At 25.9% G+C, this 24,607-nt stretch overlaps 1 protein-coding gene across 10 annotated transcripts; it reads left to right on the top strand.

The window, feature by feature from the left end:
• The first annotated feature begins 139 nt into the window (after positions 1-139).
• On the top strand, positions 140-23,456 carry LOC129616249 (serine/threonine-protein phosphatase 2A 56 kDa regulatory subunit gamma isoform). 10 transcript variants are annotated; one of them, XM_055531796.1, is made up of 9 exons: positions 140-864; positions 2,801-2,874; positions 5,980-6,148; positions 20,121-20,317; positions 20,825-21,159; positions 21,303-21,533; positions 22,131-22,523; positions 22,635-22,848; positions 22,918-23,405. In XM_055531796.1, the coding sequence occupies exons 2-9, from the start codon at positions 2,806-2,808 to the stop codon at positions 23,059-23,061; spliced, it is 1,752 nt and encodes a 583-aa protein (XP_055387771.1). In that variant the 5' UTR covers positions 140-864; positions 2,801-2,805; the 3' UTR covers positions 23,062-23,405. The 10 variants fall into 10 exon arrangements, with proteins under 10 accessions (XP_055387771.1, XP_055387774.1, XP_055387772.1 ...); XM_055531797.1 differs by having other exon boundaries at positions 141-299; XM_055531798.1 differs by having other exon boundaries at positions 222-239.
• Positions 23,457-24,607: the final 1,151 nt, after the last annotated feature.

Below are 24,607 nucleotides of genomic sequence, written 5' to 3'. Positions count from 1 at the left end.
ATTTTGTTTATTGGGATTCCTTAATGTAATCATAATAATAATGACATTTCATATTAACGCCAAAAATGGCAGCTTATTAAATATTTTCCTATACACATTCACACAAAATGCAATTTCAATTGAAAGTTTGTTACACGTCGAATGTCAAAATTAAGAAAAAACAATAAAAAATCAAAAAAGGGCAACGAAGACGATTGGGTTTTTTGTTAAATTATTCTTATTACTCTAAATATACATATGTATATTTTTTTTTATTATATTATTTTAAATGTTAATTTATTCAAAACAATATAAAAATTGTAATTAAAAAATTTTGATTTCTAAAATATTTTTTTATATAATCTTGTGCATAAGCATATGTAAATATTAACTACAGTTATTTAAAAGAAAACTTTAATAGTGTTTTTGGCGTGCCTTTTTTTCTCGTGTTTAAAAGTTTTGTGCTAGTGTCGTCGAATCGTTTTGGTTGAACCTGTAATGTAATTGAACTAATCAAAAAACAAAACACATTATATCAGGATAAAAGAAAAAATCATTTTGAAAATTACAAAAGTTGCATAAGTAATTCGAAATAAAACCTATTTGAGTTTTTTGTAATTAAGAAAAAAAAGAGCTTAAAATAGTTTTTGTAATAGCAAAAAAATAATGAGCAATTTTAAATAGGTACCTACATACCTACCTTAAATTTTCAGTGGATATAAAAAATAAGTAATCGTGTGATACAAGAGTTGGTAAACTAGTTCTAAAAATAATTACCTATAAAAAATTGTTTGAGAATTCACAACACGATATACATATACATATATGTTCCCGAATTTAAAAGGAAGTAAAGAAACACTAAGTAAATTTTTAAATTTATTAGCGGTGCGTATTTTCTAGAATAATACATAAATTACATAAAAAGATTTTGAAATATAATTTTGATATTGCATTTATTTTACTGTTTTTCGGGTGTTTTTATAAATTTTTCATTTGCATACCTACCTAAATGAGTTTTTATTTTTGTTTTGAAAATTAAAATTAATCTTCTCATCATGCTGTTCAAATCTCAAATTTTACAATTTTATTCCTATTCACGTTCAGAATACATATATGTATGTATGTATAAATTGTCATTAATTTATATCTAGCGAAATATGTATGTAGAAAACATAATTAAAAATAAAGTTGGAGCACTTTACTATCTACTACCTTATTTTTCTTTACTATCTCAGGTTAGGTATATTTAACTGCATTTGTATTTTCGTTTCTATTTTTGTTTTTAAGAACCTTCTAATGTTTAATTTTTTTATTAAAATTAATAAATTTCTGATATTAAAATTAAGAAATTTTTAGTAATTTACTCTATATATGTATGTAAATATGTGTAGATAAAAAAACATTTAGCTGGTTAAATGTAGTTTTTGTTACGTTACTTTAAAGTGTACGGAAGGTACGTATCCACTTACTTAAATAAAAAAAAATTAAGTATATACCGTACATATATACGTTATTAAAAGCTCAACTTTAATGAAGTTCTAAATTTTTCGAGCAATGTTTTAATATAATTTTAACAATAATGCATAATAATATGACAGATACAAAATTTTATAACCAACTATAAGTGTGAGTTTACAATTGTAGAATAGATAAGACAGCAATTTAATTTGGTATAGCAAAAATAAAACTATTTAAGTAATTGAAAGTTAATTTGTAATCAGAAGGTTTATTATTTCAATTGTGTTTCCCTTCAAATAATTCGTACATTCGGGTTATGAACTACATACCTACCTACATACATCCATACATAAAAAATAATTATTTATTTTCATTATACATTTAAAAACGAATGGGTATAATAATAAATAAGTATTGGAAATAACAAAGTTAATATATCTTATTTATATAAATCCTTATGATTTAGGCAATTTGTTTATTTAATAAAATATTTACCTAGTTACCTATGTACATATACAATTATTAAAATATGAATTTACATATATACATATATAAATAGATGGTATCTACCTACCTAATTATTTAAGCATATTAACCTTGGATGTTCATTGGCTGTCTTATAGCCGGTAAATAGGTACTTTACCTTATTTACTATTATTTAAAATAAGTAAATATTGTAAGCTGTGTTTAAAAAGGGAATAGGTAATAGATAACAGTAAAATAAAGATTAGCTATGTATTTTCTTAAAAAATCAATCAATTTAAATTTAGTGAGCTTTGATTTATTTTTTATAATTTTGGTGTTTAATTTTATTTCAACTAGTAAAATAAATATATAATAATTTTTACTTCTTATTGTGTTATATTACTTTGGATCATAAATTAATACATACATATATACATATTTAATAATTCATTTGTTTTTATTTCCTTAATGTTATATATACACATATCTATCTACTTGCTTGCGTGTTGTTCAACTTTATCACAAATTTATTGAAACAAAGTTATCGGAGTGTCTATTTACATTGGAGCAAAAATTATTTGCGCATATACATACATATTATAATAAAATAACACATGATTATACCATGTATAACTATATTATTTAATATAACTAATATGTAAATTATATTATACATGATTATGTTTAATTATGATTATATATATATATATATATATATACATAAAATTATATGTTATATATATGTATTATATATATAAATATTGTGTATTATGTATTAGGAAAATACATACATATGTATGCATACATATGTCCCATAAATTTTCTATCTAAAAGAGAAAAGGAAAATATTTTTCCGAAATCGATTCGGATTAGAAAATTTAAGTTTTTTCTTTTTTAGAAATAATGGAAAATCAGCATAACGGTGTCAACAACAATGATAATGCTGCCAACAATTCAATTGCTTCAACGGAGGTAAGTTTGTTGTTGACTTAATTTATTCCTTTTTTATAGTTAATCTTCTATAATATATACAAATTGTAGGAGAAATTTTTTTTTTGGAAATTGAGTTACTTATTTTAAATGAAGTTTAAATCTTCCTTAAAAGCATTTTAGTCATGTAGTTCTAAATTAATTTTTTAACATACACACAAACATACTTGCCCTTTATATTATTTTTAATAACAAAATTTACTCTTTTCTTTCCATATTTTATAACTTGTTATATTAATAACTTAAATTCTAATTAATTTACTTTAAATATGAAAATTTAATAGACTGACTTGTACTTTTCCAAGCAAGTAAACAATTGGGCTTATAGAATATAAAGTTATATATACATACATTGCGGGTTAGACTACATTCAAACATCTATAAAACAAGTACCTAATTATATTTTGTTAGATTCATCGCCGCTCGAAATGATGGAATATTCTGCAAAAGTATTTGATTTTTGCATTATATTCAAGTGATGTGATTTAGCGGATATAGGGGAACAATCATCTAATATCTATGTAAACTTCGAAAAAAAAGTTCGGGTCAAAATTAATTTTCAAACATACCATATGTCATTTATATAATTACTTAACACGTTCATATACATGTATATATGTAATGTGTATATGCTATTATATTTTTAATATTAGAATAATTATCAAAATTAATAAAAATTAAAAAAAAGCTGTTAGTATAAGTATACCTTACCTTCACAAAGGCAATACAAAAAATGCGGTAACACAACAACAAGTAGGTTCATTCATGCAAAAGCTTTAAAAGTAAAAATTTATTGATTTTCATTTTTATACTGCACTTGTTGCGCATTCTATTATAACTTAAATGATCAAAAAGATGCTGAATATTATGAGAGCACTAAAAATACTTTTATTTGCCTTAAAAAATTTTTCCTTTGTGTAGTAGTAATGTTCTTCCACAACTTCTCAAAGCAAAACGGTAATGAAATTTTGAAATGAAAAATATTTTTCGTGTTTCGTATCTTATTTTTCTCAATCTGTATTTATTATTTTTTTTTTTATTGATGAGAAGTAGTAAAAAAATGTTGATGAAAACGTTAGATCCAGGGTTAAGGTCAAATAAAGGTAAGCAATGGAGCTTTGTTTGTGATATGAATTATATGTGTCATTATTTTTCATTGTAGAGTACTTATGTTACCACTTTATCCTTTTTCTAAAAATATTAAAGTTGAACTTGTAAAATAATGGTTTTTTCTTCTGTAAAAATAAAAGAGTTGTTAAGTAAGATGCTGTTTTTTTGGTTCATTTTCAATAAGTTTAATTTAGCACTTTGAACACTTAATGCTGTTTCTGTGATGCAGTGCATATATATATGAAAATATTTTTACTATGATGTTTTTATGAAACGTTTTGTTTTTCAAAATGATGGACCAATAACAACTGATAAAATCTTCTCATTTTAAATTTTTTTTAATTTACCTTTCTCCAATTGAAGGCATTGGAATCTTCCAGCCCTTTTTTTGTTTTTGAAGTCAAGACTTCAGTTTCACAATTCATTGGAGTTAACTAGGCTATATATTGAAAGTTATTACTTAGTATTTCATGTTTATTTTTGCTAGTATTCAATATCGAATATTATATAAATGGGTGTGGGTAATTACTTTTATATTAAGTAATTTATAATATTGTATGTTAATCTATATGATATTAAATATGGTACTCACAGTGTGTGACCTGAACAGGGTTTTAAACCGAAACCTTTCGGTTAAGGGACTGATGCCATAACCACAACACAATGCTCAGACACCTAAAAATTTTCTCTGATTTTCAGGAGAAATTACGTTGAAATGATATTGAAGTACCTAAAATTGGATAATTTAACATATTTAGAAATTTTATATACAAAAATTGGGCAGCTTAACGTTTCTTACGCATTTGTGAATGCTTAAAAGAAAATTTTCAAATGCAAACTATAAAAAAAAATAAAGTTGAAATTAAGTATTTGAAGATTTATAAGCGTGTAATAATCTCATAAATATATGTAACATTTTTTATTTTTGTTAATAAATATCAGTATTATGTATATATTACATAATCTTGTCTTATGTAATAAGAATGTTCTTAAAAATTATTTCCCGGCTATCAAAAGTTGGCACTTTAGTTTGCATTAAATCAATAGCATAATTTGCATCAACATACAGATAATGTGGCGATTAAATAAGCTAGATTAAAGCTAAAAACAATCAAAAACGATTTACTTTTATTCATTTGCTACCAAATACAGTCATTTGATCGCAAAAAGTTCATTCAAATTCATAAATTTACTTCCCCAATCCGAAAATTTTTATTACTGCTGCACCAAATTTTATATAAAATTGCAAATGTAATGAATTTTGTAGAGAAAAGGCTTTTGGCTCATCGGGGTGAACATTTAAAAAAAATAATAACCTAGTTTCATTTTACTGTTGGATTTTGTTTAATAACGACCATACTTAGTTTGGAGAAAGTTTAATTTCAAATATGTATAAAATCAAAACAACAAGCAAATAATTAAAATGAACACCACTAGAAGTTTAGAATAGTAATTTGTACTACTAGATAAAATAGCAATTGCAATGAAATTTATATTATTTTGAATACTAAAATGATTCCATGAGGAAGATACTTTTGTAAAGAACGATCGTTTTGGTTAAGAGACATTTTTAAGAATAAAAAATGTTGATTATGTCTGCCCTAAAAATGTATGCTTATACAGGACTCCTTTCTGACATGTCCCCAAAGCTAAAAATTTTGGAGAACACTCTAATTGTAAATGAAAGGTGAAATGAAATAATTAAAGAAATAAATAAAAAGTAATTTTAGTAGTTTTATGTGTTCTAGTTGTCTATATTATAGCTTCAGCCCTGCAATTTTATTACCACACCATGTTCATTAGTTGTTTATGCATGGTGTTTTTTGATATTTTATTTAGCATGAAAACCGTTTACACACTTTATTTTTTAAATGATTTTTTGTGAAAAAGTTCTTTCGATAATTATAAAATTTGTGTTAGTAATGCAAATAATTTTTAATTTATTTTTTTATTTGTTCTTGTTTTGTAATTTTATAGACAAATAAGGATACTAAAAGTACTCCACCACGGGATGCACCGCCTCCTACTTCGATCGCAAAGGGGTTAAATTTATCTGGACCATTAATAAAAAAAGAAAAACGACAAAGTAGTTCACGTTTTAATGTATCAAAAAATCGTGAATTAAATGCCTTAGCCCAATTTGCTGGTAAGTATTTTTATTATGAATTTTTATTATTTTTGTTATCCCGAGTAGATAAACATAATATTTTGAACTAAGTTGTTCCTCCTTCTTCTTTTACACAATTAATCTGTTCTGTTCTATGTTCGATTTGCTCGATATAAGTGAAATTTTCTTTTAAATTTTTAGATAGTAAACTTAAAATTTTCAATACTCTATTAAGGCACACCTCCTTTTGTATATGTAATTTATCATTATTTTGTCAGTAAAAAAAATTCAGTGAAATTTTTTATTTCAGTGAATTTAAATTATTTTTAAGTATTATTTAAGCCATGCAGTAAACAGTATGCATTCCTTATGATTATTATGATCTGAAAAAAAATTGTAAATTTCGTGAAAATCCATACCCATTGGTTTTTAGTCTCATTCCAATTATTATAAAAACTTCATTTGTAGGTTTATATATTTAATTCATTCATATACATATAATTAATTGATTGAAGACTTTTTAAGGAACTTGAAATAAAATAAATTTTATTCTGTGCGATCCAGACGTGATTGGGTTAAATGTTAAAAGCATGATGTGTGATATTTCTAGAAGACTTATGACGAAGAGACCATCAATTTCTATCGCACCAAAAATGTTATATGATGTGTATTATTTGTATGTATTCCTCACTAAGTGAGACAATTAATCCTTGATTTAAAATGCCAAGCTAACGCGACCCAGAAAAAGTTAAACTATAACAAATACAGTAAAATTGTTCGACTTTTACATTTAAAAATATCATTTACGTTAAAATTTAAAAAATAAAAATTAACTAAAAAAACTAACTAAAATTTCATATTTCTAGAAGACTTATGACGAAGAGACCATCAATTTCTATCGCACCAAAAATGTTATATGATGTGTATTATTTGTATGTATTCCTCACTAAGTGAGACAATTAATCCTTGATTTAAAATGCCAAGCTAACGCGACCCAGAAAAAGTTAAACTATAACAAATACAGTAAAATTGTTCGACTTTTACATTTAAAAATATCATTTACGTTAAAATTTAAAAAATAAAAATTAACTAAAAAAACTAACTAAAATTTCATATTGTGTAAATGAAACTATTTTACTTTACTTATTTTATATAGTGAAAAATGAAAAACCAAAAAAAATGTTTTGTTAGAAAATTTTTAAAAGAACGAAATTCAATCAAATGATGCATAAACATTTAAAAGAGCATCGCGTTAAATTCCGTTTGCGTTGCGTTAGCGTTGTGTATTGTCAACAAAGCATTAATTGTATATAGTTGAAATTATCATTATACTCTCATTTTTAGCACTTTTTCATAAAAAATTAAAAAAAAATGCTTATAAGTTTCACTGTGTTCGTGCGTCCGTTCGTCCGTCTGTGGACATGTTTAGAAAACTTCTACACCATTGAAGATAGAAAGCTGAACTGTATACTGTACTAAAGCTGAACTCCATAGAAGAAAATTTTTACCTATTTTCTCCCTCTAAAAATTATAGCCCCCCAAAACCCTAGAAATGGCATTTTTCAACTATTTATTGCAGCGAAACCATATGCATTTTTCTTTTTCAATTCTACAAACGTAGAAAAATAGTGGTTGGCTTCTTGTATCGCAGCATACCATACTTAAACTTTAAAAAAAGCAAAATGGCCTTTAAAACTTACCATTATCTAAAATCCATTTTTTCTAAATTTTTGATATCGTTTTTCTTCTAGATCTCAGGTTGTAGAAGTCGCTAATAAAAAGTTCATTTCGCTTGAAGCTTTTGGAAACAAATAAAAAAATCATTCGTTTGAAGAAAATTTTTCCATCTCCATCCCCTCTCAAAAATCCCTAAATACGAGCATTATGTTAACGCCTTCCTTAATTTTTTTTTCGTTTTACTTCAAATATTTCATTCGTTCCCAAAGGTATGCAATCTTTTAAATCTATTCGTATACTAATGAAAGTAATAATGTATTACATAGTTACATTGTTTTTAAAAGCAGTATTTTCCCTTCTTGAACGGAAAAGTGCTACATTACAAACCATTGGTTTCACCAAACTTTATTAAAATAATATGATACATATTGGCATAATATGATATACGTCAACCATTGCTTTCCAGTATTTTAAATTTTTATAAAATAAATTTGCGAAAATTGTTAGCTGTACATTAAAGTTGAGTAATCATTATTTCACTTTAATTAATCGAAACAGGTAATCAAATTATGTTCCTTTCTTCTCTGCGTACTGAACATACATTCTCAAAATATGCTACTTTTGAGTATTGCCTGATATTGATTTTTCCCAGACGAAAAATAAATTATCCTCTTATAGTATACAAACAATTTTATGTTTACAGATATGTATTAATTTTCGTAAAATTTTCTGTTTCTATTCCTATTGTTCAACTGAGAGAACATAAGGAAAATTTTAATATGTACAAACTACTCACTTATAAAATAGTAAAAATGACACATTTTCAAAATTTTCTCTTGTAACTGTTTCGTTTAACCAGTCTGTCCAAATCGTTCACAACTTAAAAACTATATCGGAATAAAAAGAAATAAAGGAACATAAAATAATTTTTTTTACAAAAAGAAAAAAAGGAATTTAATTTTTTTATTTAAAAAAAAGTAATTTTGTTGAATTATTTAATTATTTTGAAAAATCTTTTATACCACAGAAATTCTATAGAAATAATCGTAAAATGTGATTAGAAAATTTATAAAAAGAAAATTATCGAAAAATCAATTCAAAATTGTAGGAAGTGGTTATATCAGTTTCGGATTTTTAAATAAAGCTTTGATTAAAAATAACAGAAAGTATTAAATTTGGAAAATAAGAGAAAGTAATTGTGCCGTTTCGAAGAAAAAAATTAAAATGTCGGTTTTCTCCAGTTTTACTTATACGAATTTCTAATTGTACAGAAAATCAACAGGAGTTTTGCTATTTAAGCCATATAGAAATAAATGGCATTAAGTATATATATTCATATATGCCCATTTTTGTATAACAGACAATTTTGTACATATACATATGTATATACGATTATGACAAATTTTTAAATACATATTAATAATTTACGGAAGTGGTTTTTTTTAAATAATAAAAGCAGACATAAAAAATTTAAAATTATATTTTTTCTGCTTTTAATTGTGGTTTTTGTTATTTATTTGTACATATAACTTATACATATAAACTATAAAATACTAAAATATCTTTCATTCAACATAATATTATATTTGTGTATGTTTCAACATCCTTGCAATACTAATAAAAACTATATAAGAATCCAGCCATTCAGATATAATTTACCGACACCTTCTATATATTTTTTTTGTATTGGTACTAAATGTTCTCACTTAATTTTTCTAACAAAAGTATGATGACATATAGTTGAAAAATTGAAAACTTTTTTTTAGTAAAATAATTATTTGCAAATATAACTTTTAACATTAAAGTGAAGTGAAAAGAAAATAGGTGTATCAAAACTCAGTTTTTGGCACATACTAAGATAATTATAAGACAATTATAAGCGTATTTTCTCCATTTTTTGAAAATTGCATATTTAAAAGAAAATTGTACCGAGACTTAGTACTATTCCTCTTAAATCGCTTCTACTAACTTCCCTGCAATTGTTAAAGGCGAAAATTTTATAAAGATGAAATGTAAAGGTTCACTTCATCTCTCCACAGTCACACTCCTTAGTAGAGTTTTCCAAAAAGTCCTTTATCCGATACAAGTACGATGAGATACCAACGTTTTCGAGGTAGGAAGAGAAAAAAAAACGAAATTGCAACGATTGCAAAGACTTTTCCAACGAGCAACCTTCCAGTTTGTTATGTCATTTGAGATCTGAGTTATTCAAATTTTAAACATTTTACGAAAATAAAACATCAATTATGATTCAATTGAAATTAAAACAATCATATTTAACAATGTCAAAAATTATATTTGCTTATATTGTTGTATTGTTGTTGTAAAGAAGTATTGCGTCTTTATTCTAATGATTCTAATGTAGTTTTAAAATATCATTATGAAGCAAAAAATCATTTATTTCTGTACCTCCATTTAATATTTACTTTGCTGTATAGAATATTAAAAGAAATGTGTAGAATATGAAATTTATTTTAAAATGTCTTAAATTTTTTAATATTTTTTATTTTTATATCTAACATGTTTATCCGCAAAAGGAGGAAAAAACATACTTAAAACCAGAATTGAGCCTAATAAAAACGTCTTTCGAATTCAAATTCTACAAAAAAAATAGTTTTAAACGCAAAGAGCGCCGATTTTAGCACTTTTCCAAAAAAAAATTTGTCTGTCCGTCCGTGGACATCTGTACACCTAAGCTTTTCCAAGTTTCTATAAATGCAAAAAGCTAACGGTGAATGCCATGCCATTAAAAATATAATTATTTTTCTTAACTCACGCGATTAACCATTAAACTCGAGCACTATATCAACGCTCCTTTATTTTTTTTTTTTTTTATTTTTTTTCATGCCCGAATTTTAACAAAAATCTAGTTTGATTCCAAAATAGTGACATTAGAATAAATTTCTAGTGTAAAAACATAATCTGAACACTTCCGCAATGCTAAACCTTATAAGATAAATCATGTGTATAAATTTACATTTTTAATTACGCTATTTGAATAATATTTTTTGAATATTTTTAAGAAGAAGTTGTCAATGGAATTTATTAACAATGGAAATTCTTAACACTTTTTATTAAAAAACAAATTTTATCTCTTTCTTAAACCAACATAATACACTCAGTTTTCACGACCAAAACATATAGGACTTGTTATTGTGCAATTTTTTGTACATCAGTAAAATATTTTGATCCTCCATCTTATCCATCAAAATTTCGTTTATCTCTTAAACTACAACACTGTTAATTGATTAGAAGGGTACAATACTTTTCCACTTTGGAAGACAAATTTTGGAAATACATATGTATATATATACACATGCATGTGTTTACAAAAATACATGTATACATATGTCATTTTAATATAAGATAATTAAAACTTAATATAATAAAAAAACAAAAAAGCTCCAGATAACATAATCAACATGAAGATAAATTAATTAATTTTTTTTCTTCAAAAAAAGAAATTATTTAGCAAAATTTTTTTTTTTCGAAATTCTTCTCTTCAATATTGTAATAAACACTTTAGTAAAATGTCAATTAAAATGAACATGTTATCCCTAAAAAAATGCAATATTAACAGTTGTATATATATGCGCACTCCCATAAAAAACTTCAGTCTTATGAAATAAAACAAGAGCAACGTTCCATTTATAAAATATACTTGAAACCACTTAGGATTTTTTTACGGGAATCGAAAATTTAGTTCGGAATCGAATATTTATTTCTGCTATTATAATTAATGCACTGCATACGCACTTTATTAAAGCTGATTTTCTTCTAATTAAGACAACAAAAACTCAAATCTACTTATATTACAAAACACTATACTTGATTTAATCCAAATTTTTGACTGACTTATTTTAAGTTTTTTTGTTATTTCCCTATTATTTTTATATATTATATTTATTACAAACTAAAATAATTCCTGTTTTAAACCTTAAAATTGGTCAAGAAATTCACCAATTTAAGCATTCTGTTAGCCGCATTACTTCCACATTTAGGTAGTACCTTCTAGATTTATATATATCTCCATGCTCTCATAAACTTCTCTCCTATATCTCTATAACTTTTTATAACCTTTACGTTCTCGTCTGTAATTTTGTATATGTTTCGGAAATGTGATTCGCAACTATTGAAACGAAATTTTTTTCAGTTCCTAGTTTCCTTTCACTTTATCTCACTTATATGTTCCTTTAGCCTTGTTGCCTGCAATCTTGCAACCTCTTTGTTTATCCTATACAAAATTTGTTTACAAAACTGGGTATGACCCAAATATATAAGCCACCGTCTCCTTCGCCACAAGGTGCTCCAGCAGAGATCGCTGGCGGACTGGTCTAACCTGTTCTTGTCAGAATGCGTCATCAGCAGGAAGAGCACATACATAAATAAACGTTTATTTATTTATATATTTGCCAACCTGCTATTGATTTTCTCAATTCAGAGGTATTCATAAATCTTTCTTTTCAATTTCGACTCCAAAAGTCGCCAAATGCCTCCCAAGCACATCTGCCCTGCAGTTTTCAAACATTCCGATCTATCCTGGAACCTAAATCAGTTCCATTTCGAACCAATTTCAATTTCATTGGAAATTCATTTATTATCTCTGATCGTTCTAGAATTAGTCACCTCTGCTTAATTCCATATTCTTTATCACTACCTGGCTGTCCCTAAAAATATTCAAGCTCCCATAGAGTATCAGCAAACTAGCGCAAGATCTCGCTTATTGCAACCAATCCGCCGGAAAGATGTTGCAGTGGCCCGGAGGACGACAAGAAATCATTTGTGGAAGATTACTCTCTTAGTTCTATCGATCAGCTTTGATCCATCTGTCTAAAAGTGAAATATTTTCACAATATTTCTGCACAATCAATACTAAAAACTTGTCCCCAAGAAAATAAGAAACTCGCTTTATCAGAGGATACATTATTAACCCGCAGCTCAGTTGAAAACGAGATTAAGAACTTGGGCCAACCCAGATTTAGAGAGAACTTATAAACGAATATTCAAAATAACAAGATATACATTATAACGTCATGTTTTTTGTTTAAAAAAACTAAGTCAAATAATTTGAACCTGTCTTCGTAAAGAGGATGTTTACTGAGTCCTAAGGTACTGACTTGATTCTTTAGAAATTCGACTCTTTCAATTGCAAAAATTAATTCATAATTTATTATAACCATAGATTAGACTAATCTATAAAGATAAAGGTATAATTATGAAAGCTCTGAACAAGGGCTTTTCCTTAATTTTATTTCATTTTAAGTGTTTGTTAAGCTGAGCTTTAATTTTATGTATCAAATATTCCTACTTATTATGGGGTTCGGGAACTATGCAAATATTCTAACTAGGACAAAAAACTACGTTTCTTTAGTAGTTTCTTTAATAATAGTTATAATCTTATATACGTATTCTTATTATATGCAGTGACAAAGTTTTGTAAAGGCGGCGCAGGAAAAAATTTAAAATACAGCTATTAATTAGTAAACGTGTAAGATGAAAGCTATTTAATAACAAATTTAATTAAGAGTTTATTACACATTATAATTATTTGTATATATACATATACATACATAATACTTTTGGGTTGTATGTGGATCTACATTTCTACTGTAAAATAATTATTCTGATAATACATAGCTTAACTAGATTGGTATACTTATACGAGTACATTTGAATAAAAAAAAACTTTCAATTTTTATATATATTTAGTTCAAGTTGGTTAATTATCAAAAAATTTGAAAGTAATAAAAGAAGCAAATAACAAAATATTAAAATTTTAATATTGCATATTATTAATGACGTGCTCGTTAGTGATATGTTTTATTCCTCCGATGCTGGTAATTTAACCGGTGGGGTTGGTGTTGGGGAGCCAAAAAATAACAATAGTAATATCAAAATAAATCCATTACGCATACCTAAATCACCATCGTTCCATAGTGGTTTAGATTTGGCGGCAACAGTTGATAAGAATTTCTCATATATTAATCAGTCACGTTCAACAGGTAGTTTTACAAATATGCCCTCTTTAGATCAACAACATCAACAACAACAACAACAACAATCATATCAACAACAAGAATACACATCAAGTAATTTACTAAAGGTTAGCATAATAGTAAATATGAATTAAATGAAAATGAATATAAAATTATATATTATAATAATAATATTTGATGCTTATAATATTAATATGTCATAAAACGATGGCAGATATATAACGAATGAATAAATGCTTTCTGCAAGCCTCTACGTTCAATTCTCTCTAACACGTAACGTTTACATGGTTTTCAATAATATTGCCAATGAACTGGTAAACAGAGTCTATCATTGAGCCTGGAAATAGCGTGCCTAGTTTGTTATCTTTTTGTTTAGCTATTTCTCTTTTACTTTCAGCAAGAGAAACTTTCCCAATAATATATTTTTACAATTCAAGTTTTTAACAACAATATTTTTCAAACTAGTAGAAGTAAAGTTTAAGAGCTTAAAAAAATTGCTGGAAAATTAAAGCAAATATTTTAAAGTCATATATTGAAAAGCTTTATAACAAACTGAAATTAACTAGCAGCAACATTGGTAAAAGTTTTTTGCGCAGGATAGTGTTCCCAGTTTCAATTACAGTTGAAATTCATTAAAGCAGGTCTTTGTATACAATTATCATGTTTTTAGAGATACAACAAATTTTCATTTATTCAATTCATTATTCTATTCAAGTAATTTGTCCATGACCTTCTGTTCTTCTTTTTCTTTTATCGAATCCTTTTAAACTTTGGTTGTTTCAATTATGCTGCAGAGCTTCGTTTATGTGCTTTATATGTGTGCGTGTTATTTGAATGTTGAAACAAACCTTAAAACCCTAATTTTTGATTTTAATTCTCTTTTTGAGAACAATATTATATCTTTAAACTGTCATTAAGTTACATTATACCAGTAAGTGTTATCAGATTTTTGTAATAACTCCTTAAATCTACAATAGGTTTTACATAAAATGCTAAGAGCGTTTTGTATTGTAGTTTGGAGATAGTGTTGAAAATATTTTATAAAAACTTATAAAAAAAATATTTCATTATTCAACTCATTTAAATTGATTACTAAAGATTAAAGACATTAATGAAATTGCTTCTTTTTTAATCAACAGTTTCTTCAACATATACATAAAGTGACAGTAAAAAAACCAAAGTGAAGTATACTCAATTTTACAATATAAATTAAAAAAAAACCACACTTGCTATATTGCATAAAATACCACAGAAATTATAACGAAATACACAAATTTTATTATTTTATTTATTATATAAATTTGCCACACAAAAAAATTTATAAATTTATAAATTTATGTGTAAAATTCCAAAATACATACATGCCACTTTCATTGTAAGCTCTGTTATCTAAGATTCATAATTTGTTTTCAATTTTAAAAATAGGAAAAAATTCCATGAAATATGTAAGTGTTAGTTTCGTATTCATTTGGTCTTAGAAATGATTGCGTTGTCACGTGACAAGAAATGTCAAAACTATCACTATTTGGGTAGACTTTTCACAAAAGCAGTCATTTCTTATAATGCTATAGAAAATTCTATAGCATTAAACAAGGTCCAAACAAAGCATTCCTCTTCTTTAGATCTTCATTCTTTTTGAATAACATCGTTTTGTGATATACTGTGAGTAATAACTATATTCTAGTTAGTTAAATGCATTTTTTACTTTCATCAATTCATCAAATTTAAATTTTAACAAGGCGAACTGTTTAGCTTTACAATAAAATGTAGCATCATAAACATTTTGTTATGGTTGGTCATTTTTATTTAGATAAACGTGACCAACCATAACAAATACTGCTTTCTGACATCAGATTACCTGTCAAATTTGTCAAAGCAAAAACATTTTCATCAAGTTTCTAGCGAAAACCCACTTACATTAGCTAAGGGACGCTGGTAAAAAAACATTCGAAACTTATGTTACATATGCTCGTACACGTATAATAAACATAACATTCGAACTTAGTATGCGAAAACCTGTATGGCTTCTAGAATACAATCAAAAACTAGTACATACTTTGACAAAACAATGTGTAAAATCTAAATAATAAGGTACCATAAGTATGTTACTCGTATATGCAGTATTGATATTTTTTAATTTTTGTTTTGTTTGATTTTTATAGTACCAGTAGTTTAGGATATATCTAAGTAGAAATTAAATTGTACAAAACATCAAAACGCGTCCAAAGTGTTTAAACTATACACATTTATTGCTTAATGCTATTTATCCTGTATTTAGGGGAAAGCCAATTACATATAGTAAACAGAGGCAAACAAATCTATCTCTTCTGTACGAAATATTTATCAAACTTTTATCAATATATATAAGTAATGAATGACAATTTATTACATATTGACAAAAATTTAATTGTGAAAAAAGTGTGAGATTTAAACGAATCGAAAGTGCCTTTAAAATTAACAATAAAAATCTTGAGGCAAACAAAAAACTGTCAAATATTTGATTAAAAGTTCGTAAAAGCGGCTTCTATTTCACGAACATTTGAATTTTTCGTCATTAAAAATTAAATTTGAGATTGATAAAAATGTTTAATTCTACAAATTTTCAAAGCAAGTTCCGCAATGTTATGTTACAGTGTCATGTGCTCGTACAAATATGAACAGATGAATCCGTGAGGTGAAACTTTGCGCACAAGCTAAAATTTTCACGCTATTAAATTAAGATCTTTTTAAAAATTGTATTTACATTATCCATATGTTCTAAGATAAATCTATATTTTAAGATTCTATTATAGATGAAGTTTTCAAGATTAAAAAACACTTTATTTTATATTGTATGTATCTTAACAAACCCCGTAAATCTTAAATATAATTAAATTGCCATAAAATATGAATATTATATTAATTATTGAATTTGTTTTACACTTGTTTGCTGAAATTTTTTTAAAACTTCTCATTACTTTTTCTTTGTATTTTATTTCTCGTATGTTCATCCAACCATACTCCACCAACGCAAAATATCGTAATAATTTTAATTGAACAAAAAATTAATGAAATATGCATGCATATCTAAATTCAAAATCGAAAAAAAAATTTTTCTAATGACTTTCTTGATTTAAAAAAAAAATAAAATTTGCAAAAACGAATTGAAATAAAAATCAATAAATATCAAATTGTATAAAATCATCATCATTGTTATCATAAAACAACCACTATAACATTCAACAAATATTTAAAAAACACTAGTCTACATCAACAAACACAAATTCATTTAAAATTTATCGTAATAGTATAAAACCAAACAAGGGTTTTATTGATACTGGAGATGTAACAGCAACACCAGCAATACCAGCAACTGCAGTAATATATACAATACCATCATCCACAATAGCAAATAATTCCATAATTGATTTTAAAACTGTTGCTAATGGCAGTAATAATATTGAGAGCAATGGGAGTTATAATAGAACAGCATCTGCTGTTTTTAGCAATGGAAATGGTACAAATTTTATACCAAATGTAAATAATTCATTAGCAATGACAATAACAACTGGTACGAGTGGTGTTTCAAATCTATCATACTCATTATCGTCATCTTCGTCGTCAACATCATCAACATTATCAACTACATCTATACTGACAACTGTGGCGACAACTGTATCATCGTCTCTATCAAATACGTCATCACCTCAACTTGCTACAGGATCAATATCATTAACATCATCGCATCAACAAGTAATGCCAACATTATCTGGTAGTCCTAATAGAGCCAGAGACAGAAATATATACAATGCTCCACCAGCTAGTGCTGCTATATCTCTACCTAATTTAAGAGGTCACTGAAAACAATAATTTCAATAGTTCAACTTTCTTTTTTCATTTTCTTTCTCACTTTTCTTTAATTTATTTTATTTATTTCACCGTAAATTTTGATTTTGAAAAACAATAATTATTATAGATATAGATATAGATTTCTTTTTCAATTTAAAATCAAAAAAGAAATCTATATTATGAATTGTTGTTTTATGTTGTAACTGTTTTTGACTTATGGGTGTTTTTGATAATTCAGTTATTAACGTATTTACGAACTGTCAAAGAGGTATATTCTAAAATGCAAAAAGCGTTTTTCATCTCTTTGTAAACAACAACTCAGATCAGTAAGAAATAACCAGAATTTTTCAATTTTAATTTTATAATCGCTTTAACATTTTTCCTATAAATGTCAGATTATAAGTATGCATCAAACACTTTTTCCTATTAACATTATTTAAGTTTGCTAAAAAAAAGCTGCATTATCAAAAACCCCTGATATCTCATTTTGAATTTTGCATGTTGTAATATCACGACATAACTGAAATAGTTTTATTTTAGATTTATTATTTATTAGACATAACTAAAATAGAGGCGAAGAACAAAAAACTGAAAAAATGCACCGCAGATAGAAAGTCACTTGTAAAACTATTCTTTTTCCTGAATTTCAAATATTTATATATTTTTAATATTAATAAGTAATTTTTGAAATGACATCTTCAATTTATTAATGTAACCATAACACTGCTGAGAACGAAAATGCGAAGTAAACCTTCAAGATTTTGTTTTTGTTTTGCCGAGAGTAAGAGTCATTTAAAGTCCATTACATGAATGGGTGTGAGTAAATGGATTTATTGAATTTTACTTTTTAAGCCTAAAATTTAAGCTAATCAAATTTATTTAATATATTAGATTAACGTAGTAGGTTTAAAATGTGCATAAGTACTGTGTAAATGTATATTGATGTCCCATTACCTACTTGTAGAAAAATTACAATAAGCGTGATATATAAAAATGCTTTTAATGTTTTGTTTATTATGGTTACATTTACCCAGTGACGGATCTACCATATAGCCGGAAAGCAGGAACACAATCGAAAACTTAAAAAGAAAATTAAATTTTAAAAATTAAAATTTTTTTCCATCATACTCGTACGTATTTTCCAAAAATGGTTTATAGTGGAAAGCACGTAATAAGGCGCACTTTTCGGAAACCGCATACGGCGCCGAACAAGTTAGAACCGGGCCTGCATGTACCTCAAAAATACTAGAACTTTGCGATATGTAAATAGATACATATGTGCATATACATACATAGCCTTGGCTTGCTCGTCCCATATCAAAAAAACAGCGAATCCAATCTATAATTCCAACTGTTGTGTTTACCGATTTCTATGACAAATCTTTTTGATTCTTTCTATTTCTCCCATAAGAGAGAATATAGTTCAATTTTTTTTGCGACTCAAGTCGTCGCAAAAAAAATTGAACTATATTTTTCAGCAAGGAAGAAAGAAATGAATTGCAAAATAGCGATATTTAGTAAATTAGAGTTGTGATGAGGGAAGAAGTTAAAAAAAAGTTTTATTCTAACGAAGCATGTTGTTCAAGTTTCAGAAAATGGTAAATTTTTGCGGGTATTTCGTCATTGTAAAAGATTTGCTTGTAATATTTCGCAGTAGTAGAAGCAACCGATATTTTTCTGCTTTTGCGGAATTTAGAAAATGTTTAGGATTTCAACACAATAAATTTACGAAAAGTGGAGATTTTAGGGCTATAATTTTTGGAGAGAGAAATAGTTGAAGAGTTTTTTCAAAAATATTCTTCAAACAGAGTATCTTAAACACACTTTGGTAACAGTTTAAAAATCCTAAAACTTTAATAAAAATTTAAAAAGAGACCCAAGAGAAAGGGATACTGAAAATTAGTATCGGGGATTAAGATATATTCCTCAAGAGAACCAGGAAATTCTCATGGGTTATTGCTGCATTGGACCTGCTGCACCTGTCACATCAACCAACCAACTCAAAACAAAAAAAAATGCTTAAGAAATCTTATAAATTTTAAACTTGTACACGAACCAAATTTTCGAGTGTCATTTAGTTCTAAATTCAATATATAAATTCAACCAGTGTAGGCATAGATGAGCTTGATTTAGTTGTGTAATTTATACTTTGACCGTGCATTTTGGAAACTAATTATGGAAAATTTACTTTTATGTATTTCAAATGAATTTATGTACCTTAAATATTTGTGTGTTTTTTTTTATTTTTTACTTTTATATTTATTGTCTTTATTTATTGTTTGATAATTGTTTATTTCCTATGAAATAGTTTCTTACTTATATAATGTGAAAAAAAAATTGATTGTAATTCGAAAATTGGAAATAAAACAAGCACTCAATCTTATTTGTCTTCCAAATTTTTTTTAATTTTATTGTAATTTAATTTTTATAAATTAGCAAAATAATTTCCTTTTTTTTAGAATTATTAACAAACGTAATTCAAAATATTATTATCGTTCTTAAATTTTCAGATACACCTGGGAACGAACGGGAGGAATTATTTATACAAAAATTAAAACAATGTTGTACATTATTCGATTTTTCCGAACCTTTAAGCGATTTAAAATGGAAAGAAGTAAAACGTGCAGCACTGCACGAGATGGTTGAATATTTAAGCAACAATAATGGCGTTATTACGGAACAGATTTATCCAGAAGCGATTAATATGGTATGATACTTTAAAATATAACCTTCTATTTTGTATCTTGTTTTTCTATAAGTATACAATATATAAAACTAAGTGAATATATATACATTAATTTATTATAGCCCGTTATTAGCTAAATCAAGGTTTTGTTTTTATCTTCAACCTTTGTTAAAACGGCTGAAATCCGCAAAAAATGCGAACAAGTGAAGGCATTTAATAGATCTATATTGAAATATGTAAAATTTTTTATTATTTCAATGCTTATTTTATCCACCTTTTTGGGATAGATTCAAACCAAAATTAATCTATGAAACAAAAATCAGAAACTTGATTTGTTCTCAAGTGTTTTAATTTTTGTTTAAAAACGCTTCCATAGGTTTTAGTTTTTCAAATTGTTTTCCTTATTATTTTTGTTGAAAATATGCCGTACTATTTCAGTGTTTTCATTGTCTCTCATCAAATGTATATTAAAAAATAAATATTACATTTATAGTTTCAATTGATTTCACTTTCTGATGTTTATTTTAGTTTGCTGTTAATTTGTTTAGAACATTACCACCATCATCAAATCCAAATGGTGCTGAATTTGATCCAGAAGAGGATGAACCAACACTAGAGGCATCGTGGCCGCATCTGCAATTTGTTTATGAATTATTTTTACGTTTCCTTGAATCGCCAGATTTTCAACCAAATGTTGCTAAACGTTATATTGATCATCATTTTGTTTTACAATTGTTGGAACTATTTGATTCAGAAGATCCTAGAGAAAGAGACTTTTTAAAAACTGTTCTACATAGAATTTACGGAAAATTTTTAGGACTAAGAGCATTTATAAGGAAACAAATCAATAATGTATTTTATAGGTAAGATTTCAGATTGTAGATAAGATTTTGTACAGCCTTCATAGAGACTAGACTTCAATGTTCTATTGAAAACAATATGTAAATTTTTTTTAAAATAAAGCACTTCAACTATATTAGGTTTTTAATACGTTTTCTTCATTCAGGTTCATATATGAAACAGAACATCACAATGGAATTGCTGAGCTATTAGAAATTTTGGGTAGCATTATAAACGGTTTTGCATTACCACTTAAAGAGGAGCATAAACAATTTCTATTAAAGGTTTTATTACCTCTGCACAAAGCAAAGAGTTTATCTGTATATCATCCCCAATTAACTTATTGTGTTGTTCAATTTCTTGAAAAGGATCCTAGTTTATCAGAACCAGTAATTAGGTATTAAATTAATCAGATTTATGGAAATATGAAAATAATACATATTAATTCAATAAAGCTTTAAAGATTAAATGAATTTAAATGAAAAATGAATTTAATCTTTAAAGTTTAATAGTTTTATTAATTATCCTATTTAATATCAGAAAAATTATTTTTTTGTATTAGTACAGTTCGACACATGTTGAACAATGAAGAGATTAGCATGTTAATTAAGATTTGAAATAAGCATTTAAGTAATTGATTTAATAATTTATTATATTATTATTGCTATTATTGAAAATTTTAAGTGCTCGGAACAGAAAACTTAACATTAATTTTACTTTGTTGTTTAATTTTGAGTTTGTAAATTTCTATTAATTGATAGCTTTCAAGTTTGTTCTTTTGTCCCACATTTAAGAAAAGCTTAATTATTGGGATACTACTAAAAAGTAACTGTAGCACAAAAAGAAAATTATAATTTTTTTACGTTAAAAATTAAAAGAAAAATAAGTATGTATTTATTATAAATTGATATCAAAAAGCTCTTGTTGATATTATATATCCGCAAATATAATAAATACATACGTATACTAATTCAACAGACATTAAATATTTTAGGAGTTTACTGAAATTTTGGCCAAAAACACATAGTCCCAAAGAAGTAATGTTTTTGAATGAATTGGAAGAACTATTGGATGTTATAGAACCAGCTGAATTTCAAAAAGTTATGGTACCTCTATTTCGTCAAATTGCAAAATGTGTATCAAGTCCACATTTTCAAGTTGCTGAACGTGCCCTTTATTATTGGAATAATGAATATATAATGTCATTAATAGCTGATAATTCACAAATTATATTACCAATAATGTTCCCATCTTTATACCGCAATTCTAAAACTCATTGGAATAAAACTATTCATGGCCTAATATATAATGCATTAAAATTATTTATGGAAATGAATCAAAAATTATTCGATGAATGTAACAAGAACTATCGTCAAGAAAAACAAGCGTATGTTTCATATAAAAGTACATGTTTCATTATACAAGAGCCATTAATTTATAATTACTTTTTTCTTTGAATCTCTTGTTTAATTATTTTATATTATGTTTTTCATTCCAGTGAAAGAGATAAAATGAGTCAGCGAGAAGAGTTATGGTCGCAAATTGAGATTTTGGCCAAAAATAATCCAGAATTTTCAAAACTTCAAATATGCAATCAAACAGTATCACTCAGTATTTCTAATAGTCAAATAGAGTATGAACAAATTACTGAAAATTGTGATTTAACTTATGACAAAATAGAACAAGAAACTCGTGAGGTTGGTGATATATATGTAAGTATAATTTTAGTAACATATATTGCTGATTTTTACATTGCTGATATTTACATCTAACCAAAACAGTCCCGTAATGAGCGAAATAAGGATAAACCATTGATTCGAAGAAAATCTGATTTACCTGCTGATACTGGAACAGTTCGTGCTCTTATTGAACATAAACGTGCGGATGAATATCTTAAAACTCCACCTGATGTCAATAACTGCTAGAATAACGCTCCTTTATATAATATAAAATGAAATATTTAAAGAAATTTATCTATAAACAATGTTAAAAATATAAAATTAAAAAGAAATAAACACAAGTGTTATTTTAAGTTTATAAATATTTTTAAACTTAAAAACAAAAACAGCTATTTTTTTAATCATTATCATTGCTATTAATATTAATATTACAATTATTTTTTATTATATTATTATTATCAATATTACAAATATTATATCTAATAAAAAACATAATTTTTAATACATAGCTAGATTATACTTGGCGCGCAAAAATATTGCACTGATATAAAAATATGTATGCATACAAAATTATATGTATTTATGTATAGATACAAACATTTTATAAATTGAATATAAAATAAGAACTAAAAATATGAGTTAAATGATTTATAAATATTTTTTGTTATGTAACAATGTAAGATAATTTAACAGTGGAAGAAAATCAAAATGTTATTTTTTTTAATATAAAATAAAAATTTCTTCATAACAGGTATCTATGAAACGTATTATTGAAATATCTAATAAAAATGTTGAATAATTGAATTTGGTAACTAGAAAATCGTCTTTTGAAAAATTTTACTAAAACAATCCATTTTAACAATTTTTTATTGTTGCGATTTCTTTTTATTAAATACAATTTTATTGTTTAAAATGTAGATCGCTAAAACTATTTGCTTTGCAGTATTATACGATGATTAACTTATATTTCTACCCTAACGTCAAATACTAATTTTTTTTTTTTTTTATGGAGAATTTAGAAAAAACTAAATGCTCTAGCAATGAATTTTTTTCGAAAATAAAAATTGTTTGCGGAAAATAAAGAAAATTCGTTGCTTATTGTAGGGGGTGTCAGATTTTATAGCTAAAGAAATGGAAAGGCAAGATTTGCAGAATCCAAATTAGTAATAATTGAACATTTAATACTAAGGTAATAAGACTTTTACAACTGGCCAACATTTTTTGTTCAAATTTTCTTTTTAGACTTTTTTTTGATATTTTCTTGTAACCTTGTCTGTTTCCAATTACAAATTTTCTTTCAATTTGGTCAATACATACTAAAAAGGCATTACCCATTTTGCAACAAAGACTTTGCGTGAGTTTTTCTGAGTGATATTCAAACATTTATAGAAAGATTTGTCAAATAATAATACTAAGTTGAAAAATGCAATTTTAACAAAACATTTCACTAATGAAAATGAGAGTCAATTATAGATTCAAATTTTAATACAGAACTTTTTTAAACCTAGTAACTATACACTTTCATAATTGCGAAAATATTTAAATCCTGCATTTACACATTCAAATATATTACATTCAAAATAATTAGCAGTCATGTTATACACATAAACATGATACACTTACAACAATACACTTACACACCGTTTCATTTGGAAGAGCATTGTGAAAATAACCGAAAACTATTTTAAAATTTTTTGAAGACTTAAAGCTAATCAAACGAACCGTGAGATCCAAAATGCAGTTTTAATGTAGTAATCCATCTCTGATTCAATTTGTAGTTTAAAAATTTGCA

This window comes from Condylostylus longicornis, unplaced genomic scaffold, assembly GCF_029603195.1.
Source record: "Condylostylus longicornis isolate FDR11 unplaced genomic scaffold, ASM2960319v2 ptg000163l, whole genome shotgun sequence".
In the NCBI taxonomy this organism is placed as follows: domain Eukaryota; kingdom Metazoa; phylum Arthropoda; class Insecta; order Diptera; family Dolichopodidae; genus Condylostylus; species Condylostylus longicornis.
This window is presented reverse-complemented; position numbering and strand designations above follow the sequence as displayed.